At 45.8% G+C, this 25,308-nt stretch overlaps 1 protein-coding gene and 1 long non-coding RNA gene across 2 annotated transcripts; both read left to right on the top strand.

The window, feature by feature from the left end:
• Positions 1-18: 18 nt before the first annotated feature.
• On the top strand, positions 19-2,038 carry LOC124703059. Its single transcript, XR_007002896.1, has 3 exons — positions 19-189; positions 1,030-1,305; positions 1,486-2,038. It is a non-coding gene; the product is annotated as an uncharacterized LOC124703059 (long non-coding RNA).
• A 2,052-nt stretch (positions 2,039-4,090) lies between these two features.
• On the top strand, positions 4,091-5,206 carry LOC124703049 (nifU-like protein 3, chloroplastic). Its single transcript, XM_047235261.1, has 4 exons — positions 4,091-4,270; positions 4,343-4,418; positions 4,515-4,804; positions 4,960-5,206. Exons 1-4 carry the CDS (start codon positions 4,187-4,189, stop codon positions 5,149-5,151), a joined length of 642 nt encoding a protein of 213 aa, XP_047091217.1. The 5' UTR covers positions 4,091-4,186; the 3' UTR covers positions 5,152-5,206.
• Positions 5,207-25,308: the final 20,102 nt, after the last annotated feature.

Raw genomic sequence — 25,308 nt, 5'->3', positions numbered from 1 at the left:
CCCTCTGATATAGATAAGCAAGGCCAGACATATCTTCACATGTTTGCAGTTTGTAGTAGTACAGATCTGCAGATACCGTGGGCCTACACGGCAATGAGTTATCCTAGGCTGTCCTTGGTAGTCGTCACAGTCCCAGCCCTGGGATCTGGCCACAGCCTTGGAAAAGTGAACTACCGTTTGAGTATCCATGTGAGTTGCAAACCCCTTCCTTACTTTGCGTTTCTTTTTTTAACCGGGATAGGTTGTTGCTGTATTGCTGCTTCAGCATGTTCCATCCCTGCCTTCCCAAGATTCTAGGACGCCCCGTATCTCAAACTAAGCCTTTGTTAATCCCTTAATTGCACCGACAAGACACTAAACTAACCTCTCTTGTTGATCTTAATTACATTTGGGTTGACTTAAACAGTAGCTAGGCTGTTCAATGATCAGTTTTGGATTTGAGCTGCAGTCCAGATTCCATATAGTTTGACTTTTATTATTTCATGTGTGCCCTTGATGGATCTGTGCCTTGATTTAAGCCTCACCATATGGGCGGTATCCTGAGCTAGCTAAAAGATTTTTTTGTAAACGGTTTAATCATTTTTTTCAGATGTCGTGCGTACATAGGACAGTAGTGCAGTACAACGTAGGATAAGATTGAGCTGCCCATCACTTGGCCATCCAAGAATCCTATGTCAATAACTAGGATTTATTGTTGGGGCCATGTTACATCCTAGCCACTCCATCTCCAAGCTAATTTTCTTTCTCATGTTTCCTTCTCCGCAAAAGAAAGGGATCTGGATACCAGATTGTCACTGTTGCTGAAAAGGATTTGCACTTGGATATATCACATGATCATAGTTTTGACCCAATCTGTGTCTTGCAGTTTGTTTTCGTTGATGAGCCCTACCTCGTGGTTAGACTTTGAATTATACACCCAACGTTAACGTACGCATGAAGTTTGGTCTTTCTGTCTTTATAGTGAAGTTATTATTTGACCTTCTGCTGCTTCGATATGGTGAGAATCTAACAGGCTTTTCTGTCCAGCAGCATAACTTGTTTATTTGTTCAATTCGGCTCTCTATACCATATGCTGCTAAGGGCCCGATATCACTATATCAGACAAGAAAATATCTAACATGGAAAGGAACTTTGCAACGTCTTGGCGCTCATGGCCATCCACGTACCACTCAAAGTCAGACAAGCAGCATCAACTCTGGATAACTTCGACAACAATCTACTGGCTCTTGTTGCACCCTGAGACCAGATATTCGATAGTTCCTTTCAAGAACGACTAGATACGCATGGACAACTTGCTCATAAAAGGTACGCACATATTAAATCTCTATTTTTGCTCGCCAATTCTTTAGCACAAATAGCACTGCCTGCGTTCGGTGGCTTGTTGATAAACATCAAATCTTTTCTCCATCTAACGTAAAGCTTCTGCCTTTTTTCGGGAAAAAAGTCTCTAACGCATATATCCTCCCGAAAACCTGTGATATGCAGCTCTCCTATGTTGTTAAGGCCTGATTCTACAGTTGCTGGGAGAGAATCAAGTAGTAGTGAGGATCCTAAATAAGGAGCAGCAGCGTCCAAATAATGCAAAGCGACTGTCGCACTCGCGTCCAAGGCCCGACAGGCTACCTGCCGCTGATCCTTTCCCTCGCTGTCGAGAGCTGCGGCCAATCTCTTAATGAGTATTCCTGTGTATGTGTGTAGGTGCGCGCTTGGTGGCCAGCACAAACAACATCAAACTGGCTGGATCACATGGACCACACCGTGGCGTCCAGTCCAGTTGTTCGCGTACGTACGTGCAGCTTTCGTCCTCGGATGCGCTCGAGGGATCTGGACATAGATTATTGGTGGCTTCTCGCCACGCCATGAGTGAGTACTTTGGACCTTTCCTGGCCTAGTTTTGTAATAGATCTGTTGGAGTGGATTGTAAAGTGATTTGATGAAGTGATGCGTGGGGGTGGTTACCGGCATCTCAACTGTGAGGGTCGTCATGTGTACTGGGCTATGGTTCCCTTAATCCCTTTTTACTCTGTTATAATGAATGGACGCAGAACCTTTTGCTATTCAAAAAGGTGTGGGCAGCAATGATTTGGCCTGAGTTTGATATGAACCGAGTGCCCTGAATGTGTACCATATGTCGATTTTTGCACTCGTGCACAGACCACGCAGAGAAAGAACTGGATTTTCTGCAGGATGTCAGCTTTGGAACGAGATCTATGCACCTCTCCCTTTTGTGGGCGTTGTTGATAATCTCTTTGCAAAAAACCACTATAGAACTCGGGCTGCAGGTAGCCCTTTATTTTACAAAGTTTCAAAAGATTCTAAACAATATTTCCTAGATGTAGATGCTGATGTACTCTACAACCATACAAAATCTGGACCCCAAAATACCTTATATTCTAGGATTAACATAAATGACAAATTTTGGAGGTTTGAAAGTTCGCAGTGTTCACTACTTTAGATGTCATACTAGGTATTTGGAGTTGAGATATTTTCAGATTGGTAGAGTACATTATTTTCTACATCTAGAATTTTTTCATTGAATTTTTTGAAACTTCAAAACACAGTTATTGAACTGCTCAAAAAATAGGCTACTAAATTAAAAAAAGAGAGAGAAAGAAATAGGCTAGTGTAGCCCGAGACCTAATGTACCCCGTCACCTTCAATCTTACCCATCACTCGTACCCATACCCATCAATGGGTACAAATTTTCCCATACCCGTCACCCGGTAGGGTAAATGGTACATGGGGGTAAAAATACCCGTGCTTACAACACATCAAATTGATCAAAAAAATATAACATGATGTCAAGCAATCCTAAAAAGGGAACTAATCCTCACTAACCTACCAACAATTCTGAGACCAGAAAGCGTGAGGTTCAACCTAGCTATATGAAGGCATGATTAGTGGTGAAATTAAATAATTTAGAATATTACACCACCTACTTGTCAAATATAGATGGGTACATGGGTACGTAGATATGGGTTCTACGTTCCCATGCCTGTACCCACTCTATCAGATGGTTATGATTATCCCATTTACGAACCCATAGGTAATATTGTGTCCCATACCCGTACTCCTATTGGGTTTTTACCCGGCGGGTACGCGGGTCATGGGTACCCATTGCCATGCCCCATCCCATGTCAGAGCCGAAGAATCTTCACACCAGGATCAAGGCAACCCGGAGATGCCGACATCTTGCGACCAATATTATCTCCAACATCCTACGACCAATATGAACTTAATGAATACGCCATGGTTCCTGTTGGGGATATACCAACGAGGCACACCACAGCAGGGCTTCCAGCAAGCCCGAGAACAGAAGTGGTGGGATCCGGCCTGGAGACAAGCTGCCGGATTCGGTCCATGACTTATGTCTGTCAGATCCGTGACGTGAAAGACAATGATTACTTAGCGTAGTCTAGGCTTAGTCATGTCCGGTAGGATCTCTACCCTTGTAATCCTAGATCCGAAGCCTTTATGAGCCACCGTCATGAGGTTTCCGAAGCTAGGTAGCTTGTGTGTCCCCGGCCCATTGACTCCTCACCCTATGACCCCTCCCTCTCTCCCCTCAGCGAGTCTCCCCTCACCAAAGTACCGTCGAATACACAACGACAGTTCCTAAAAGGGTAATGATGCAATGTGGCACCATAGACGGGACTGAAGATTGGACTAGGGCTTTCACTCGGAGCACTACCACAACAACGCCCCCAAAAGGGAAACAACACCCGCACACCTTGTCGTCACCAATGCTACAGAATGGAGCTTTTACTCGGCCTCACTTATGCCACCCAAGGTTCCAAGGTCACCAGCGGGGGAAAGGGGTGGTGTGCCGCTGGCACAAAACCTTGAGATCTAGACTAGTGAGTAGACTCCAGTCGCAGGAAAGCCAAGACCTTGGCACCAACAACGCAGGACAGGATTTTTTTTTTTTCAGAATTTACAAACCTCTTTTCAACAGGCTTTTCAAACCATTAAAAAACAGGCTTTTCAATTTGATCATGGGCCTGGAGTTGGATCACACATTCACATTAGGCCCAACAAACTTCTCCTTGGGTGAACGGTGAACCACATCCAGGAAAAGAAGGAATCACGAACGGGTGAGCCTGCCGCTGGCTGGACGTCCACGATACCACCTCACACCCGTCGTCTAATTTGTCTCGCGACGAGCTTGTAAAAAGATCTGTTTCAGATGAGGCTCTGCTCGCCCAATCTCCGGCAAGCCACCGCGGCCGCAACCTGCGCCAACACCCCCCTCGCAGCAGCTCTCGGCAAGGTAATTCCACTCACCCAGTCTCTTCCTTTTGAACCATTCTTCTTGGCACTAACCGATCCTACTTCTGCACAGAGTTCTTCAAACTCCCATATCCATGGCCGACTCAGCTTCAGCCACACGTTACTGAACCACCGCGCCAAGAGAGCAGGTACACAAAGAAAATGATTAGAGCTACACCATGCCACAGACGTACAGTATACATGCCAGAATTGTAGTATTGACCATGTTTTGACGATACCTGAAGGATGGGCGGTGCGCGTGCTTCCCCTGACGGAGGAGAACGTGGAGAGGGTGCTGGACGAGGTGCGGCCGAGCCTGATGGCCGACGGAGGCAACGTGGCCCTGCACGAGATCGACGGCCTAGTTGTCGTGCTCATGCTCCAGGGCGCCTGCGGTTCCTGCCCCAGCTCCACCATGACGCTCAAGATGGGCATCGAAACCCGCCTCCGCGACAAGATCCCCGAGATCCTTGAGGTCGAGCAGATCCATGACACCGAGACTGGGCTCGAGCTCAACACCGAGAATGTCGAGAAGGTCAGCCAGATACCTTGTCATATGCTCGCTTACCAATCAGTGTTCATTGTGCACGCCACTTGTCTGTTTTCTGCGCCTCTAAAATTCTTAGTTCAATAAAAATGCAGGTTTTTGGGTGATCAAACTATAATCCTGAATTTTGTTTGATATTGTAGCTGCTAGATGAGATCAGGCCATACCTTTCTGGCACCGGAGGTGGAAGCCTAGAGCTTGTTCAGATCGATGGTTTTGTCGTGAAGGTTCAAATCAGTGGACCTGCAGCCAGTGTGATGACAGTACGTGTAGCTGTGACACAAAAACTGAGAGAGAAAATACCAACGATCCTGGCTGTTCAGCTGATAGATTAAACATGAATTCAGTTGCGCATCAATAAAAGAAAGATAAAATTCAGCTTTGTGATGACTTTTCCATGTCAGTACTTCAGTCTTTTAGTTCCGAATCACAGCACTGAAATATTGAATAGACTAATACAGTTATGTACAAGGATTCTGTGGCTAGGAGAGAAGAAATCTTCATGCCACTGTTAAGTGTAAAAAAAATGTAATTCAACAAAACTTTCAACCAGTGTTATATCAATGAATACGCCATATTTAACATAATCAATATATTTTTATAATTTTAGACTCAGTGCATTGCGTTGGTAAAGTCTAAGCCAAAACTTTCTACAAGGAAATGACAAATTCAGTTTCTTTAGTAGAACCTGGCTGCACAAACATTCCTCCTCAGTCACTCAAACTCTTTAACAGCTAAAAGTTTCTCTAATCTTCATTTCTTTCACTCAAATTGGCAGCTTGGGACTATACTTTACACTCTGTTTGTCACAGTCAAAGCGAGTTTGGTCATGCAGGTTCTTAAGCAAGTTTGGTCATTGCAACAACGACCATTTCAACATCGCCATCGCAGGGTATCAAGTATGGAGAACTTATAACTCAGGGAGGCTCTGAAATTTTACACGGTCGAAGAAATAAATTTTTTTTCTCAAAAGGAATCGCGAGAGGGTTGATAGATTCACGCAGCTTCTTCTTCTTCTTCTTCAGTTTGATGTTCCTCCACTTGGGCTGCCTTCATCATTTGTCTAATCTCCTCAATCTTCCCGAACTCCCGCTTCTTCTTTAAGAACCCTTCCAGAACCCCAAATGCACGCTCTGTAGGTGCCATCCCCATCTCGATCATCTCCCGAAAGCACCTATATGCCTCACCAACCACATCTCTGCAGCATAAACCAGTAACCAGAACATCCAATGCATGCCGGTGAGGTACACATCCTTTCCCGATGAGATAATCCCACAACTCAAGTCCAAGATCCGGTCGCCCATTCTCGCAAAAGACCTTCATGAGCAACATTGTCGTCCTGGTCCTTGGCACGAACCCCGAGCTAATCATCTTGCTATATATCTTCCATATGCCCTCCAAGTCACCCACCCTGCGGAAGCCGCACAGCATCGTGTTGTAGGTGACATCGTCCAGACCAATCCCCTTGCGCTCCATCTCGCCCATCAGCGCCATCCCGGACTGCAAATCTTTGGCCCTCACATAGGCCCCCATGAGGGCATTGTGTGCTCCACGGTCCGGAGCCACTCCGCACTGCTCCATTTCGTCAAACAGGCGACGCGCACGAGCCGCGTCCCTCGCGATCCCAGCTCCGTAGATCAGCGTGGTGTAAACCTGCAGCGTGGGGTTGCAGTCCTTGCTGCGCATTTCGTCGAGCAGGTGGAGGGCGTCGAGGAACCGCCCTTTCTTGCACAGGGCGTCCATCCTGACGCAGTAGGACACGGCGTCCGGGACGAACCCGCGCAGCACGGCGTCGTGGTAGAAGAGGTCGAGCGCCTGGGCGTGGCCGGCCTCCTTGAACCCGAGCAGCAGCGTGTTGAACGTGCGGGTGTCGGGCGGGTACGCGTCGCGGAAGCGGTGGAACAGCGCGCGCGCCTCGGCGACGCGGCCCCGCGCGCAGAAGACCCGGAGCAGCGCGTTGAGCTCGCTGGCGCCGAACGAGCGCCCCGCGCGCGCCCAGAGGGAAGCGGCGGATTCGAAGCTGGTGACGGCGGCGGCGAAGGACGCGCCGGGGGCGGAGGCGCAGAGGGCCGTGGAGAGGAGGACGGAGAGGGCGGGCACGGAGAGGAGGTGCGGGTGGGTGGACGGGAGCGACTCGAGGAGCTGGAAGGAGAGCGGCGCGTGGCGGCGGGAGCGCGCGAGGAGGCGGAGGAGGACTGGGAGGGAGGTGTCTGGGACTGGGAAATGGGGCAGGTCGAGCAGGCGGCGGAACAGGGTGAGCGCCGGGAGCGGCGGGGAGTGGGAGAGCAGGAGGTGGGAGAGGAGTGGCGTGAGGAGGGACGGCGAGGCGGGCAGGATGGCGGTGAGGAGCGGCGGGATCGCCGGCGCGTGCGTGAGGAGCAGGCGGGCGAGGTGCGGCACCGTCGGGGCGAGGAGCCGTGCGGCGGCGCTCGGCGGCGGCGGGAGGAGGGCGGGCATGGGCAAGAGGCGTAGCGGTCACTCTGCGGTTGTGGGTGGGCTTTCTTGCGAACAACGTAACCGGTAAATGTTTGGGCTGTGTCGGACTCGGATTCATTCCAGCCGCAGCCCACGGCAGCGATTCTCGTTTCCACAGTTTCACTACTTTCCACATCCACTTCCACCCTGACTCTCATCCCATCGATCTATGTCGAAATCTCTAAATTTTCTTCCTTTCATCACCATGACGAGTTATAGCATCTCCGGTGGCGTCCCCCAAACGATGCCGGATTGAACTTTGGGGGACGTGTTTTGTTCGTGCCGCATTTGGGGGACGTCACTCCCAGTCGCGTCCCCCAAATAAAATTTCGGAAATTTTAAACTTAAACGAGATTCGATTAAATTCATCCAAACTTGCATATATTACATAGATTCGACTAAATTTAAACTAAACCTAATCTAGAAGTACTTGCGGTGGCCGGAGGCGTCGTAGTACTGATGGAAGTTGTACATGTCGTCGGTGACGATCTCCTGCTTGACGCGCTCGTCGGGCTCGTCGACGGGCTCGTCCTTCACCAGGCCGCTTGGTCCTGCCTCGCCGTCGTCGGTGAGGTCCACGAGCGGCTTGCCGGAGTCGCGGATGGACATGTCGATCGCCGTGTCGAGGTCGCCACTCCAGGCGTCCTTGTCATTCAGCAACGCCAAGTACGCCGCTCGCAGCCCTGGGCAGTCCTCGGGGTCGTCGCTGCTGGCGATGAGGCGCTGCTGCCGCTCGTACTCCGCCAGCAGCACCGCCTTCGACGCTTCCTCCAGCTCGTCCTTCACCTCTGGCTTCGGGATGAGGAGGGCGCCGCCGCGCCTCTCTTGATGCCGCCGACTGCCGCTGCCGCCGCACCTCGGATTGACGGGCGTCGCCGGCTCCTCCTTCACGCGATTGGGGACAATGTAGGGCGCCGAGCGGTACGATGAGGACGTCGTCGATCGGGGCAGTCCTGAGGAAGAAGAGTTCGAGGAGACGGTGGCGGTGAGGACGGCGCCTCCAACCTCGGAGCGCCGTTGCGGATGCCGCGGATGACGCTCTCCAGGGTGCGCCCCGGAACGCCCCAGAACAGGGCACGCCTGTCCCTGTTCCAGCTGTTCGGCCCGCCGATGAGGACGGTGGTGCTGCACATCTCCATGTCGTACTTGGCCTTGAAGTACGTGCCCCACCAGTCGTCGTTATTCTTGGCCGCCCAGGTCGGATCGGCCAGGTCCTCGGCTTCGAGTTCAGCCCGCCGTGCCCTGATGGCGTCCTTCCAGCGCTCCGTGCCTGGCGTCGGCGGAGGCGGGACGCCAATGCCGTTCACGGCCATCTTCCAACCGCCGCTGCTTGGCAGGCGCATGTCCGGCGGGACGAGATATCCCGCGTGGTACAGCGCCCACGCCTCCTTCACGGAGAGGCTGCCGTGGCCAAAGCCGTTCGCCGCGGCGATCTTGCGGGAGGACGAGGACGACACTGCTTGGAAGGGCGAGGAGAAGATCTGGGGACGGCGAGGAGAAGATTTGGGAGCGGCGAGAGATTGGGACGAACCGTAGGGCCTCTTAATGTACATCGGCGGCAGCGGGTGGTTGCACGCAATAACGCCGGCGCGGACGGCCACACGGCCATGCACGACGAGACGCGTCCCTGCGTCGCCTGAGAAAACAGGGAAGCCATTAACGTCGCTTGACCAAAGGTAGGCGACGGGGTTTTAGGCTTCCGAGCCACTGAAGCGTCGGGCCCGCGTTGCTTCGCCTCGCTTTTCGTTTTGTCCGGCGTGCCCAGAGCGTCCCCTGTGGGGCGGGGACGGGCTCGTGGCGCCGGACACCGTATCGGACCGCGCCGGACAAAAAATAGGTTTGGGGGACGCGGCTGGGAAGGTTCTTTTGTGCGGCGCGTCCAAAATCGCTTTGGGGGACGGTTTAGGGGACGCGACTAGAGATGCTCTTAGTTCCACGCCAATTCTGGATTCTACCTCCAGCCCATCATGCCCCGAAGCAGCAATTGTGCTAAATTTAAGTTGTATGCTACATTAAAAGTTTTCATTTAGCTATTTTCATGATTGCATACATTATATAGTGTATACATATGTATTTGTGTGTAGGTACGTTTGTTCACATATTTTTAGATCAACAGGGAGGACCCATCCTCCCTAATTCCATTGATAACATCAACGAAACCAAAAACTGGCCCGAGGTTCAAACATTACAAGCTAGAACAGAAAAAAAAAACTAGAAGAGTCTTTTGTAACTACTAAGAAAAAAAAAAAGCAGAGGTTGCAGCAGCAGCAAAAACTAGACAAAAACGCAACCCTACAGAGAGTCTCAGGGTATCTCCAAGTTTAGCAAACACGTTGCCAAAGCAGAACCAGAAGAGCTTTTCAGGCTTCAGCACAACCGAGGGAGATGCATGAAGCTGCCTCCAGGGTCGATGTAGGGGTAGTCCACTTGCCAGGTAGCGCCTTCTTCTTGGTAGATGGAGAAGATGGGCAGGAGCCTTGGCGACGACGAGCTTTATTTAGCCACCTACGATTCTGAAGTTCATCAACTGACAACAGCTCCTTCAGCGCATGCTCGTAGAATCGGCGCATGCTCGTAGAATCGGTCGACGAGGGGAAGCATTGGATCCTTGAAAATGATCTTCCATCGTCTGATCGAGAGCAGAATCATTCGAAGGATCTGATGCAAATTAAGCCATTGTTGTCCATTAAAGATCATCTCATTACGAAATTTTCAAATACACCAAAGAGTGGCAGCACAAATAGAGTTCAAAACTGGGTGTTTTTTGTTTGCAACCCAAAATTTAGCAATGGAAAGATAATCACGGCCAATTCGAATGTTGAAGAAAGTTGGATAAGATTTGCCAAATTTGTTTTACCACAATGCATTTGAAAAAAAGATGATCAATGCTTTCATCTTCAAAGAAGAAGATGCAACACACAGGCTTATTCATCTTCTTTTTTAGCAGGTTGTCTCTAGTCATAAGTTTGTTATGAGATAGAAGCCAAAGGAAAATGTGGACTCTAGGAGGTACAACCAGATTCCAAACAGCAGGAATATAAATGGGCATGACACCTCCAAAGTTAATAATTGCATAAAGAGAGCTAGTTGAATAAATTGCAGATGATTCATATTGCCAGATTAAAGAGTCATAATCATCTGAATAAGTGATGCTAGAAACAATCTCTTCAAGTTCCTGCCATTGTTGCATAAGGGCAGGAGGAAAATTTCTCCTAAAGGACAGCATGAGGGTAGAACCATTCCAGATTTGGGCAATGGTTTTATTTTGTTCATTACAAACTACAAAGAGATCAAAATATTGAACAGCTAGTGGGAAGGTGCCAAACCAGGTATCCTCCCAAAACCTAATTTTGGTCCCATCACCCACCTTCCACCTATACCCAAATTTGACACTTTCTGCATCCCACATCACACACTTCCAGAATTGGGAGACCCCTGATGTGGAACTGCAGAAGATGTTGGGGCTGTGTATATTATACTTAGCATCTACTAAAGATTTTCACAGTTACCCATCATCCATGGAATATTTTTTGATCTAGGAACTCAGGAGGCAAAGGTTGACATTGGCTAAGTCTAGGATTCCAAACCCACCAAAGTCTTCCCTTTTACAAACTAACTTCTAATTTGCTAGGTGGAGTTTCCTATGTCCTTCAAAATCATTCCACAAGCAGTTGGCCATCTGAGTATTAATGAGGCCCAGAGCCTACTTGGGAAATTTGAGAAAGGAAAGTAGGTAAACAGGGATGCTAGCCAGACAAGCCTTAATCCGGCAGCATAGGAGAGTAGTTTCCCTCTCCATCCAGCAATTCTCTTCAGAATTTTATCAATGAGAGGTTGGATGTCTTCCCTTCCGAGTTTATTGTAGTGCAAGCGAAAACCTAAATATTTGATGGGGAATTTACCTAAAGCACATCCAATGATGCTAATATAAGTGTTTACCTCTTCATCATCAATACAAAGAGGTATAAGCTCACTTTTATCATAGTTTATTATCATCCCTGAAACTTGTTCAAAACAAGTCAGCACCACCTAGAGGTTTGATGCTAAAATGGGATCTTCCTCTGAAAAGAGAATGGTATCATCTACATACTGGAGACAAATAATCCCTCCAGAGATTGGAGCAAAGACCTATGATGAGGTTTGCATATTGGAGGCTTTAATTAGCATCCTGGTTAAAACATCAACTAGGTGTACTAAATTGAACAGAAGAGGGGAGAGGGGGTCTCCCTGATTTGTTCACATATATATTTTTATAATACTCACATACATATTATGATAGAGATCATTAAAGCTTTAATTAGCATCCTGGTTTGTTCACATATTTTTTTTATAATACTCACATATTATGATAGAGATCATTAAAGCGAACAGTCAATAAAATATCTTGGCAACGAATTCTAGTGTATCATTAGTCTTTTGGACACCACTCGAAACAGGCGCCCGTCGTTTCGTTTCACATCGGACTAGCTTCTTGTCGTAGGATTGCAAGCAGTCTCTCCGTTGGTTTCCGTCGAGGCCCCGCGCAAGGAAATAATAGACACATGATGTCCCTTGTATAGCTGTTTGCTCCCGTTAATCAGTTGCTTTAAATGCCCCACTCCCTCGGTGGTTTCCAAAAACAAGATGCTTCTATATATACTCCTAAAATTGACTCCAAATCTTTATAATCACGTATCATTCCATTTACGATAGACAAGCATGCTTCCTTTCCATTCCAAACTTGTTTCCACCACACAATGAACATGCGTCCTAATTGAGTCAGGTTTTTATCCAAGCAATATCGTTATTTGGTTCTACTATGAAGCCATATAGATGCATTTCAAAACACAAATTTATGATTGTTGAAGCATGAACAATGTTGTACCAAACATTGTTATCTAGTGTAAGTAAGGAGGAATGCATGACATGTTTATCATTCAAGAATGTCACATGTAATATTGTTGCTATGGTATTGAGCCATTGAAAACACATTTTGATAGTTGTTGGAGCAGGAAAACATTATTACTGAAACATTTCCGTTGTTGTGTAATGGACGAATTCCATAAAATAGGTAATCGGAAGAATTTTGTACAAAAGTTCGAAACATGTAACAAATGATACAGAACAAAATATGGTGGTACTAAACCCCATGAAGCACATAGTACATGGGAAATAGAAAACTTAATATAAACAAACCTGAAGCATTGCATATGTGATAACAGAAGTACGACACGTCTCCACTCTCAGGAGGAATCTGTGGCATTTGATGGCATGAAGCATCAAGCACCCACTATTCTTCTCGCCTTCGAGACTTGGAATCCACCAGCATAGCTTTGAAAATTCATGACGTTGCAATTTTCGCCATGCTCATGCAATCATCAGCCTGCTCCTCGCGGAGAGGACACTGATCAGGTCGTTGAACGTCTTCTAGGTGGCATCCTTGAAGCAAAGCCCGATGATGTTGACGGCCACCTTTCTTGTTTCAAGGATACCTCATGAAAAGACGTATCGACTTCATAGAAGGAGTAGCCAAGAGGCTAGATTACAACACATTCGGCACATGCACTGGTGACGCACATCCCACACTACTGAAGAAGCAAGACACACACACACACCACGGACTACTCGCCCGTCCTCCACCTATCTACCAGTGTGAGAGCATGCCTCTAAAGTCTAAAGAGTTTGGCTGAGCCCCACATATCCTCCTCATAGTAGATCCTCCTGCGCACTACCTCTGTTGAGGGGCGGGTGTCTCCGAAGACAATGTCATTGCAATGACACCAGAACCACGCGTTAAGAGTTTGCTTCCAACAAATACATGCGAGCTCTGCACTTATGACTTGAATTTTGAGAAGTTGGCCTCCAACTAATGTGAGCATGTCACTTTAGGCAAAACAGACTAGGAAAGCGATAAGTAACCGGTCCAACCCTACCAAAACTAGAGTCCCCAGGCGGTAGGCGTTACCTTTTACATATCATCCTTGAAGACGCTGGACTCGGAGATGCCCTTTACGATGCATGGAGGACCTTGTTGTTGGATGCTTCGTCTGGAAGGAGATGGGCATGTGGCGGTGTGGAATTGCACGCTCTAGCCGATTCAACCAAAAGACCAATCTGATAGAAGAGACTAGAGACTACACAATTCTTTCAACACCTAACCCCTCGTCTTAGTTGGTTGGCCTTTTTTAATATCTCGGACATGTCTTAGACGTTGGCCTGCAAAAATAAAAAATTTGTTCTGTTCTCTTTTGTAATTTAGAACAAACATAAACTAATTGGGTAGAAAAGGAGCGGAAAAAGATCTGTGGATTAGACTACCTTTCTTTCCAGGGTTTGTATTCAAAAATACCCTGGTTGATCGTTGGATCTTTTTTCTAGGGAGGCTGAAAATATTTATATTTAATTCGTTAGCTAGGATTTGACCCAGGATCATATAGGTCTGATACCATGTGGAATTGCATGCTCTATCCAGTTCAACCAAAAGACTAATCTGATGGAAGAGACTAGACAATTATATTCAATAGGCAGCAGGAGGAGGAGAGACGGCTGAGGAGGACCGGGAGTGAGCTGTCGGAGACAGGGAAATGGGGGAGGTCAAGCGGCAGAACAGGGAGAGCGCCGGGAGCTGCAGGGAGTGTGAGAGCAGGAGATTTGAGAAGAGAGGTGTGAGGAGGGACAGTGAGGAGGGTAGAATGCCAGTGAGGAGCCACGACAAAATGTTTTGATGTCAAGCTCATAATATTTACATGTTTCAAAAACTCCACTGATTTTCCTTGGAATTTTCTAAAGCATACAAACGCTTTGTCACATTTTGTCACAGTCAATTGACTACACAGAAACCTGCCTACGCTATTGAAGGCAGGATCGCTGGCGCGTGCATGAGGACGAGGTGGGCGAGGTGCGGCTTGAGGAGCCATGGGGCGGCGCGCCGCTGTGGCGGTAGGCACCGTAGGCAGGCTCAGCATTGGCAGAAGCAGAACGCGTACCGGTCACTGCTCACTAGCCTGGGGTGGACTTCCTTGCGGGCATGGGCAAAAGGCGTACCAGTCAAGTTTGGGTTGAAACCCAAACATAGTCGGATTCGGATCCAGCCGACCATAAAAGGTAGGCATGGTAGTAAGTCAGTTTTCACTTCTCTCCCGACTAGGATATAAGGCAACCGCAATCCCCGATCTAGGTCATCTCTCCCTCGAAGCTTTTTCTCTAGTCACCATGGCAAGCTTCTTGCAAGCCAGTTCTGGGTTCTCCACCATTTCAGGCTCACCATGCAGCATGGCGTGCCGGCCCCGGAGCGGCAACGTCCAGCCTCGCTCTCCACCCGGCGTCACCTTGGTGAGGTGGACGCCGCCGCGGTTCGGCTGGACGAAGCTCAACTTCGACGGCTCAGTACTACACGACGGCAGCGGCCGTGCCAGCATCGGCGGCGTCATCCGCGACGCCAACGGGCGCGTCGTCCTCTCCTTCGCCGAGCGGACGGAGCACGCACCGATCGGCATCGTCGAGGCCCGGGCGCTGATCCGCGGCCTGAAGCTCGCCTTGGACTACGGATGCGACCGGCTAGTCGTCGAGGGCGACGACCTGACGCTGGTGAAGCTGCTGCGCTGCGAGTCGACGCAGACGCGCATCCCGCGCGAGATGCTGGATGAAATCATATGGCTCCTGGACTCGTTCGACGTATGCGAGGTGCAGCACAACTACCGCGAGGGGAACTCGGTGGCGGACGCCATGTGCCGGGAAGCGTACAAGACGACGGTGCCGAGGCTGTTGATCGGGATGGTGCCGCATGCGTTGTGGGACAAGGTGGCTGAAGATCGTCGAGGCGTCGTCCACGAACGAGTCCGCGCGTGAAGTGAACCAGCACAAGATCGAACGCAATGGGATCAAGAAGGACGCAGGCGGCAGGGTACGTGAACTTCAGACGGCGGCAACGATGAGCGCGATCGACCGGCAGGCAACGATCATGACGGCGACTTGACGACAAGACGAGACGAGGCGATCCGCATCAGGGACTAGCCACATCCGATCTATCTCCATGTTGCTGAAGAGTGACCAAGACAACTCCACGACGCCATCAAGAATTACAAGGGTGAAGCAGGAGACGAGTAGTACAGTAGTTGCTCAGAAGTTATTGATAAATCTTTGTATCGAATTAGCAAGTTAATTATCTGTACTGTAAGAGAGAATATATAAACTGTATGCATGTGGGATTCTTGTTATGGTTAACTAATGGTGATCGAAAATAGCTACTGGCTGATGTTATGAAACATGTTGGTTCCCAATGCTTGAAGCTGTGTCCACGGCTCCACTCATGCATGCCGAAATCGTGTTCCATGGATCACGTGTACCTAGGCGCGAGCGGCTCCAAAGAGCCCCTAAAAACCAATAGATCCCCTCGATCCGGCAGTGGCGGCCGTGCCCGGCCGTCGAAGAAAGCGTTTTAGAAAGTCAGCCTCTTATGTTTTTTTTTGCATTTTTTGTTTGTTTTCAGTCCTTGCTATTGGTGGCAAGTTTTATTTTTTGTTTTCTCTCCTATTTTTGACAGAAGTGCAAAGTTTTACCCATTTCGATTTGATGGATGTTTGAAACTATATGAAGCAGCTGTTTTCTAGGCATTGTTGTTGACTGTCCAAATTATTGAAAATATTGGCAACTTGTAAATCAAAGGAAATATAATGTAAGAACATTTGTTATATAAATGCGTCATTTTCAGATCTTCTAACATTTCTAAGTGGCCGAATAAAATATATTTTCCTGCTGCTATTTTTGTCAAATAGATTTTTCTTTTGTCGCAATACTGAATCTTTTAAGCTTTAACTAGTAAAAGTGATGTGCGTTGCATCGGGACAAATAATTGCGCAAATGCTTCTACAATTATATGTGATGACACTTTTTCTTTCTGGCATAATCGGGGAAGGTTGTAACGTTAACATAACTAATGCTAAGATGATGTGCGAGCTCTCACTTCACTAGTTTGTAGTGGCTTCCACCGCTATGTGATTTTAATTTGGTGCATACTTCATCCCACACATGTTTGTCATGTTGGTTGGCAATAGCTGTGTCTAATATACATACATTCGCAACAAAGAATGTTCATCAGAACCGATGGATTAGAAGCCAAATTTTAGCTTTAAGTTGAAAAACATGTCACTATTTTATATTTGTTGAAAGTTCATTGACCCGCCTTAACCCTATACTTAGTAGTATTAATTAACATTATTACTATTCAAATTTTGGCTCAAAGTCGATTCACCCATTTTTTTACTTCCTCCATCTATAAAATTGTCTCAAGTTTATTAAATTTACATGTATTTACGTACTAAATCGGATCTAGATACATCCAATTTTAGACAATTTTTTTTATTTTTAATATATAATTTAATGAGTATAATTTGTCTATTTTTGTCTCTCCTTCCTCTTAGCCTGACCTCTTCTTTTCAATTCCCCAATGTTCAGGACCCCCTCTCTCAGTAATGTCCGAACCACTCCACTGTGTCATGACCAATCCCCTCCTTGGGTATTATGCCCAGGTTAGTTCATGGTAGGATCATATATTTTTTCTTTTTTTTCGTTTGTGGTATCCACTAATTTAGCTTAATTATTCACTGCAATTCGCATCCTGAAAGAAATATTGTTCCTGTCATTATACCTTTAGATGATTGCTGAAACAGTCTTATAAGATACTATTGACAAGGGAAACTCTGAAACTTGTGACTGATTGCTTCATTGCAAGGTACACTAACAATTTGTACAAAACTGTCTGTATGACACAAAAACATACTACAAATTACAACTATTTAGTTAGGACTTCAGTGTACACAATATTTTTTTATGCATGTCTCGCTTGTATTTATTTTCTTCTTCTTCTTGTCCTTCGTGTGCATCTTCTTGTCCTCCTTATCCTCATCACATGTACCTATTAGTACCTTTATGTTCGTTGTTGTGGTTGCTCGGGAAAGCGCGACGTAAAGTTGACCATGTAAGAAACCCGGTTCAGGTAGGTAGACACGTACATTTGGTATTGTCTGGCCTTGTGATTTATTTATTGTCATCGCAAAGCTGAGCCTCACATGAAATTGTTTCCTCTTGAAATGGAACGGGAACATTCCGTCGTCCGTCCTAGCATAATCTCTACGTCAATTGCATTTTTCTAGAATCCGCGTACGACCAATCTTGTGCCGTTGCAGGGGCCATTAGGGGGGTCGATGTTTGTGAGTAGTATGATCGAACAATTAACCTTGAGCTTAAGCATATGTGGAGGCAGTCCGTTTGGGGTAAGGATGTTTAGGAAGTCTTCTGGATTGTATCCATGTGGGTCTTCTTCTATGGAATCGAAGCTGTGGTACACCATCTCCACCCCTTGGAATCGATCAATCATTTTTAGGTTGATTCTGTTTACGAAGTCGTTCTTTGTTGCTAAAACTGCTCTTGATGTGATGTATTTTGGATCTTCTAGGGAAGAGCTTGGCGTTCTGTAGATATGGTCGATGAGTTTGTGAAGGCCATTATCACCCGCCTTATTTGGCACGCATATACTTGTAGGTAGAAGTATTTCTCCTTTCTCGTTTGTCTTCTCGGTTCTGTTTCCAATGCGCAGTAGGTATTCCGTGAACCCCGGGTCGTTCTGAGCCCTCATATTGCGCACAAACTTCATTTGTTTCATGCATTTCCACAGCTCTAACCTGCTTAGTGGCGTGTCTACTGTATGGGCTCTTGTACCCTTTCGGACAACAGGGATCACTTGTCTAAAGTCTCCTCCAAATACGACCGTTTTCCCACTGAATGGAAGATCTCGTCTGTCCATTATGTCCCTCATGCTTCTGTCTAGCGCCTTAACTGCCTGCCTCTCAATCATTGATGCTTCCACCCATATTATTAGCGATGCCTCTTGGAGTAGCTTGGTTGTCCCGCTTTGTTTTCTGAATCCACAAATCGCTCCACTGTCTATTCTAAAATGATAAAAGGGGCTAGTAAAGTGAAACCATAATCTGTTATTTGAGCATGAACCACACAAAGAAATATCACCGCAATTTTGACCATGCCAGAAAAGTAATAACATTTTGCAGGTGACCGTGAATACATATACACACATGCAGCTTGTCCGTTCCTGTCCAGCCTATGCTGAAATACATCTATACAAAATAGCAATGAATAGGAAATACAATAGAAAAATAATCCAGCTGATGTATCTTTCAACTTTTCATTAAAGATACTTCAAAGAACGCACAACAGATAAGAAAGAATTGCCTTCAATCTTTTTTTGTACCGTGGAAAAGGTGGGGGTGGCCACTACGGTATATTTTTCATTTAATTAGATTTAAAAAAGTACAGAAACCAGCGCCTGAGCGAGAGGACCTTTAGCACCGGTACATGGGGAGCAGAAAAACCTTTAGCACTGGTTCGTGGCACGAACCGATTCTAAATGTCCCGCACGAACCGGTGCTAATGTCGCGGCTGGTCCCCTGGACGTCCAGACCGCACGAACCGATGCTAATGACCCCCTTTAGCACCGATTCGTGTCAAATCCGGTGCTAATACTCTTTGGAGCAAAAACCAAAGCCCTCTTTTCTACTAGTGAAACTTCTTCTCTTGGATCTTCATCCATCCAGGTCTCTTTGATTAAACCACCTTCCTGTGATCTTTCTTTTTTAAAAAATAATGTGGTGTCACCTAAAAGCAGGTATACTTTGGGAAGAAACTGGTAGGGCAAAGGAGGCTGATCTTTCGATGAGAGTATGATAGCGTCGATTTGTTGGTGGAGTTCGTGCTTGACGATCCGACTACACGTGCAAAGCTCGTGCGCCAATGCAATCGCTAGGACAATCTCCGGGAGTTACTGATTTTGCGGATGCACGATCAGCCTGACAGACGAGGGTCTTAACTCCTACCTGAAATCGAGAACAAGTAAGAACTAATATTGCAATCAGAATATTGCAGATGAAAGATGAAAGCTTTATTGAATAAGGTGGGATTCCGAATAGTCGGTCTTGTTCTGGGCGTTGGCCTCAAAAGAAGTACACGAGAGTTGCAATAATGGCTAACTTATCAAAATCCGAGTCTAAACGTGACGGCTATGTGGTATTTAAAGGAGGAAAAGGTTGGGTTTCGACCAGCCATACGTATGGTGGCCGAACCAAACCCTAAAAGCCCTTCCCCCTTCAATACGGACTCTAAAAAAGTGGCTGACTTAATTCCTGCGAAAATGACATGGGCCTGGCCCAAAACTAAAGGTGACGCAACACCATATTATGCTATGAACGAAACTATGAAGTGTAATCTTGTATATTTCGTCCAAGTCTTCATCCTTCATTATGGTGGCTTCAAAGTTCTGAAATCTCCACTTGGGGCGTCCTCTTCAATCCTCATATGTTTGCTGTCATCTCCTCCATGTGTGATCATGCTTCAATGCTTGTCATCCTCATTCATGTTAGGTCCATCATTCCTAAGAGTAACAAACACATATGATTTAGGCAGCATCATATTCTCATGTATGTGAGGAATAGTTTCAAGAAACGAAAGTACCTGATAGTTAAGTTGTTTGGCACGCGCTCGAGTGATTAGTCCTTGTATTTGTGTGGCTGTAGGTACAACGATTGTATCAATAGATGAGATGTACTCATCATGCCCCCCTTCTTGAATTGAAGTCGTCCTCGACGCAAGGTCATCTTCTTCACAAAGTAAGGCTTCAAATCTGCAATGTTAAATGTAGGACTAACCGGACCCAATTCTGCAGGAAGCTCAAGTTTATATGCATTATCATTTATTTTCTCTAACACATTAAAAGTACCAGCGGCACGTGGCATTAGCTTAGACTTGCGCAATGCAGGAAAACGATCTTTGCGCAAATGCAACCAAACAAGATCACCAACATCAAACACAACATGCTTTCTTCCTCTATTCCTAGCAATTTTATTCTTAGCATTCATGCGTTCTATGTTGTCTTTAGTAGTCTCATGCAATTTTAATATCAATTCAGCACGTTGTGTAGCATCCAAATCATTTTGCACCGAAGCTGGTAAAGGCAATAAATCAATAGGTGCACGTGTAATAAAACCATACACAATCTCAAAAGGGCACATCTTAGTGGTAGAATGCAGCGAACGATTGTAAGAAACTTCAATATAAGGCAAACACTCTTCCCACAATTTTAAGTTCTTCAAAACAGCCCGCAACATAGTAGACAATGTTCTATTTATTACTTCAGTTTGTCCATCAGTTTGGGGATGACATGTAGTACTAAACAACAATTTAGTCCCTAACTTAGCCCATAAACATCTCCAAAAATGGCTAAGAAAATTAGTATCACGATTAGAAACAGATAGTATTTGGCACACCATGTAAACGAACAATTTCGCGAAAGAACAAATCAGCAACATTTGTAGCATCATCAGTCTTATGACATGGAATAAAGTGTGCCATCTTAGAAAATCGATCCACAACACAACAAAGATACTATCCCTCCCCTTCTGTGTACGATACAATCCCAAAACGAAATCCATAGAAATATCCTCCCAAGGTACACTAAGAATAGGAAGAGGCATATATAAACCATGTGGATTAAGTCGAGACTTAGCTTTTTGACATGTAGTGCAGCGTGTAACAAATCTCTCAACATCTCGACGCATACGTGGCCAAAAGAAGTGTGAAGCAAGTATATCCTTCGTCTTCTTCACACCAAAGTGTCCCATCAATCCTCCTTCATGCGCCTCCTGTAACAACAAAAGACGAACGGAACTATCCGGGATGCATAGCTCGTTAGCACGGAACACAAATCCATCATTGAGGACGAATTTGTTTCATGTTCTACCATCTTTACAATTCAACAACACATCATTAAAATCAGCATCATGCAAGTATTGTTCCTTTATAGTTTCTAATCTAAAAATCTTGAAGTCAAGTTGAGATAGCATAGTATAACGGCGCGACAAAGCGTCAGCAATAACATTATCTTTACCCTTTTTGTGTTTGATAACATAAAACGACTCAATAAATTCAACCCACTTTGCATGGCGACGATTCAACTTAGCTTGACTACGAATATGCTTCAAAGATTCATGATCAGAATGTATAACAAATTCTGTAGGCCATAAATAATATTGCCAAGTTTCTAATGTCCGAACCAGCGCATATAATTCTTTATCATAAGTAGAATAGTTCATACTAGGCCCGCTCAATTTCTCACTAAAATATGAAACATGTTTGCCCTCTTGTAATAACACGCCTCCCAAACCAATTCCACTAGCATCAAATTAAAGCTCAAAAGTCTTATTGAAATCAGAAAGTTGGAGTAATGGAGCATGTGTTAACTTATTTTTCAGTATCATGAAGGCTTCTTGTTGTGCATCGCCCCACACAAAGGGCACATCCTTCTTTGTAAGTTCATTAAGCGGCGCAGCAATGGATCCAAAATCTTTCACAAAACGCCTATAGAAACCAGCGAGGCCAAGAAAACTCCTCACTTGTGTGACCATCTTTGGCTGCGGCCAACTCTCAATTGCCTCAATCTTGGCTGGATCAACTTCAATACCCTGTGCAGTAACAACATAGCCAAGAAACGCAACTCGATTGGTGCAAAACGTGCACTTCTTAAGATTACCATACAAACGTGCATCACGTAAAGCATTAAAAACAGCACGTAAATGATCCTCTAAAGATTTGCTATAAATCAGAATATCATCAAGTATACCACCACAAAACGTCCAATAAAAGCATGTAAAACTTCGTTCATCAGTCTCATGAAAGTACTAGGTGCATTAGTTAAACCAAAGGGCATTACCAACCACTCATATAAACCGAACTTAGTTTTAAACGTTGTTTTCCATTCATCTCCTAATTTCATACAAATCTGGTGGTAACCACTACGCAAATCAACTTTAGAGATCATAATAGAACCACTTAATTCATCAAGCATATCATCTAAACGATGTATTGGATGATGGTATCGAATGGTAATATTATTAATAGCCCTACAATCAGTACACATGCATGAAGAACCATCTTTCTTAGGTACCAAGATAATAGGAACAACTCATGGGCTAAGAGACTCACGAATGTAACATTTATCTTGGAGAACCTGAATTTGTCACTGAATCTCTTTGGTCTCTTCAGGATTAGTACGATATGGCGCACAGTTGGGTGATGACCCACAAGTATAGGGGATCGCAACAGTCTTCGCGGGAAGTAAAACCCAATTTATTGATTCGACACAAGGGGAGACAAAGAATACTTGAAAGCCTTAACAGCGGAGTTGTCAATTCAGCTGCACCTGGAAACAGACTTGTTCGCAAGAGTTTATCAGTAGTAACAGTTTTATAGCAGTAGCAGTAGTGAAATAACAGCATCAAAGTAAGAAAGACAGCCGTAGTGATTATAGTAAACAGCAGGATTATAATACTGTAGGCACAGAGATGGATGAACGGGCGTTGCATGGATGAGAGAAACTCATGTAACAATCAAGGTAGGGCATTTGCAGATAATAATAAAACGGTATCCAAGTACTAATCAATCAATAGGCATGTGTTCCATATATAGTCGTACGTGCTCGCAATGAGAAACTTGCACAACATCTTTTGTCCTACCAGCCGGTGGCAGCCGGGCCTCTAGGGAATCTACTTGGAAATTAAGGTACTCCTTTTAATAGAGCACCGGAGCAAAGCATTAACACTCTGTGAACACATGTGATCCTCATATCACCTCCTTCCCCTTCGGTTGTCCCAATTTCTGTCACTTTGGGGCCTCGGGTTCCGGACGGCAACATGTGTATACAACTTGCAGGTAAGATCATAAAACAATGCATATCATCATGAAACAATAACATGTTCAGATCTGAGATCATGGCACTCGGGCCCTAGTGACAAGCATTAAGCATAACAAGTTGCAACAATATCATAAAAGTACCAATTACGGATACTAGGCACTATGCCCTAACAATCTTATGCTATTACATGACCAATCTCATCCAATCCCTACCATCCCCTTCAGCCTACAGTGGGGGAATTACTCACACATGGATGGGGGAAACATGGATGGTCGATGGAGAGGCGTCGGTGGTGATGATGGCGATGATCTCCTTCAATTCCCCGTCCCGGCGAGGTGCCATAACGGAGTTTCTGGTCCCGAGACGGAGTTTCGCGACGGTGGCGGCGTACTGGATGGTTTCTGGCGACTTCGACTTCTCGTCTCGCGTTTTTAGATCGAAACCCTTAAGTAGTCCAGAGGGGGGCGTCAGAGGCTGGCCGAGGAGGCCACACAGTAGGGCGGCGCGCCCCCTCTCCAGGCTGCGCCGGCCTAGTGTGTGGGGGCCGTGGGCCTCCCACAGGCCTGCCCTTCTGGCTCCGTGAATCTTCTGGAAAAATAAGCCCTTCGACATAAATTCCGGTGATTTTCCTGAAAGTTGAATTTCAGCACAAAAACGAGACACCAGGGCAATTCTGCTGAAAACAGCGTTAGTCCGTGTTAGTTGTATCCAAAATACACAAATTAGAGGCAAAACAATAGCAAAAATGTTCGGGAAAGTAGATACGTTTTGGACGTATCATTGGGCAGCGAAGCACCTGGAATCAAGTCAATCTGGTGTTCTATCCAACAGATAGGTGATAGTCCAGGTGGAACATCTTGTGGGAACACATCAATAAATTCCTGCAAAAGGTTAGCAATCGCAGGTGGCAAAGAAGGAGGCATATCCTCAAATGAAAATATAACTTCTTTGCAAATAATATCATAGCATTGAGTAGTGTTCACATCAAGTTCAGCAATATCAGATTTGCTAGCAAGCAAACAAGGATTTTTCAAACGAATTTCAGTAGCATGGTTTGAATCAGATTTAGTATTAGTCTTATGTGGCACAAAATCTGCAGCAACAATCTGATTTTCACTCTTATGTTTCTCCTCTTTTTTTACTCTACTAGCTCTAGCAATATCATCTTTTAATATTTGTTCAGGAGTCATAGTTTTGAGACCAATTTTCTTTCCATCATGCATAAAAGAATACTGATTAGTTTTACCATTATGAACAGATTCTCTATCAGATTTCCAAGGTCTACCAAGTAACAAAGAACAAGCTTGCATAGGTACAACATCACAAAGTCAGAATATGTACCAATAGTAAAATGCACACGTGTAGTTCTTGTTACCTTGAGCTTCCGAGAGCTCTCAAACCATTGAATGTAATATGGATGTGTGCGTTGTCTCGTAGGTAGAGAAAGCTTCTCCACCATGTCAACACTGGCCAGATTATTGCAGCTCCCTCCATCAATGATGATCCGTATAGCTCGCTCTTTTACAACGCCTCTTGTTTGAAACAGGTTGTGGCGTTGATCATGCTCAGATTTGCTCAATTGCACGCTCAACACACGCTGTGCAACTAAGTTCCTGTACTGATCAGCAGTGTCAGCTTCCATTACCTCCATCTTTCTCTCAGAATCAGAATTGGTGTCATCACGTGCAGCAATAAGGCTAATGTATCTTCATCAAAGTCACTTGCTGAATCATATTCGCCGTCTTCACGCACCAACATCACACGCTTGGTTATGCATTCTCTTTCTATGTGACCAAATCCCAAGCATTTGCGACATTGAATGTCGCGCGTCTTCCCCGTGGAAGCCATGGAAGATGAACTCCGAGGAGGACCAGCAGATGGTGGTGGAGTAGCAGCAGGTGGTGCTCGTGATGCCGTCGATGTGTACTTGGAGGTAGTAGGAGCTGGTGCGGCCCCACGAGATGATGGCGCTGATTGTCGCGGAGACCACGACGATGTACGACCTGCAGAAATATTAGCTCTTCTCCATGGTGGTTGACGATCCTGCACTTCACGTTCAGCTTTGCAAGCAAGATGAAACAAGCGAGTAATAGTGTTGTACTCCTTATAATCTAGAATATGCTGAATCTCTTTATTCAAACCACCAAAGAAACATGCAAGCATAACCTCATTATCCTCTACAATACCACAGCGAATCATGCCAGTTTTCAATTCTTGATAATAGTCTTCTACATAATTTTTTCCTTGTTCTAAGCGAGAAATTTTTTCAGCAAATCACGTTGAT

The sequence above is a fragment of the Lolium rigidum genome, chromosome 1 (genome assembly GCF_022539505.1).
Source record: "Lolium rigidum isolate FL_2022 chromosome 1, APGP_CSIRO_Lrig_0.1, whole genome shotgun sequence".
NCBI lineage: Eukaryota > Viridiplantae > Streptophyta > Magnoliopsida > Poales > Poaceae > Lolium > Lolium rigidum.
The sequence above is the reverse complement of the archived record's forward strand: the minus strand, read 5'-3'. Positions and strand labels throughout refer to the sequence as shown.

Coding starts and splice junctions, on each gene's coding strand:
- LOC124703049 (XM_047235261.1), top strand. CDS start 4,187: ATGAGGCTCTGCTCGCCCAATCTCCGGCAAGCCACCGCGGCCGCAACC. Junction 4,419..4,514: donor CCACCGCGCCAAGAGAGCAG/GTACACAAAGAA, acceptor CGATACCTGAAG/GATGGGCGGTGCGCGTGCTT. Junction 4,805..4,959: donor ACACCGAGAATGTCGAGAAG/GTCAGCCAGATA, acceptor TTGATATTGTAG/CTGCTAGATGAGATCAGGCC.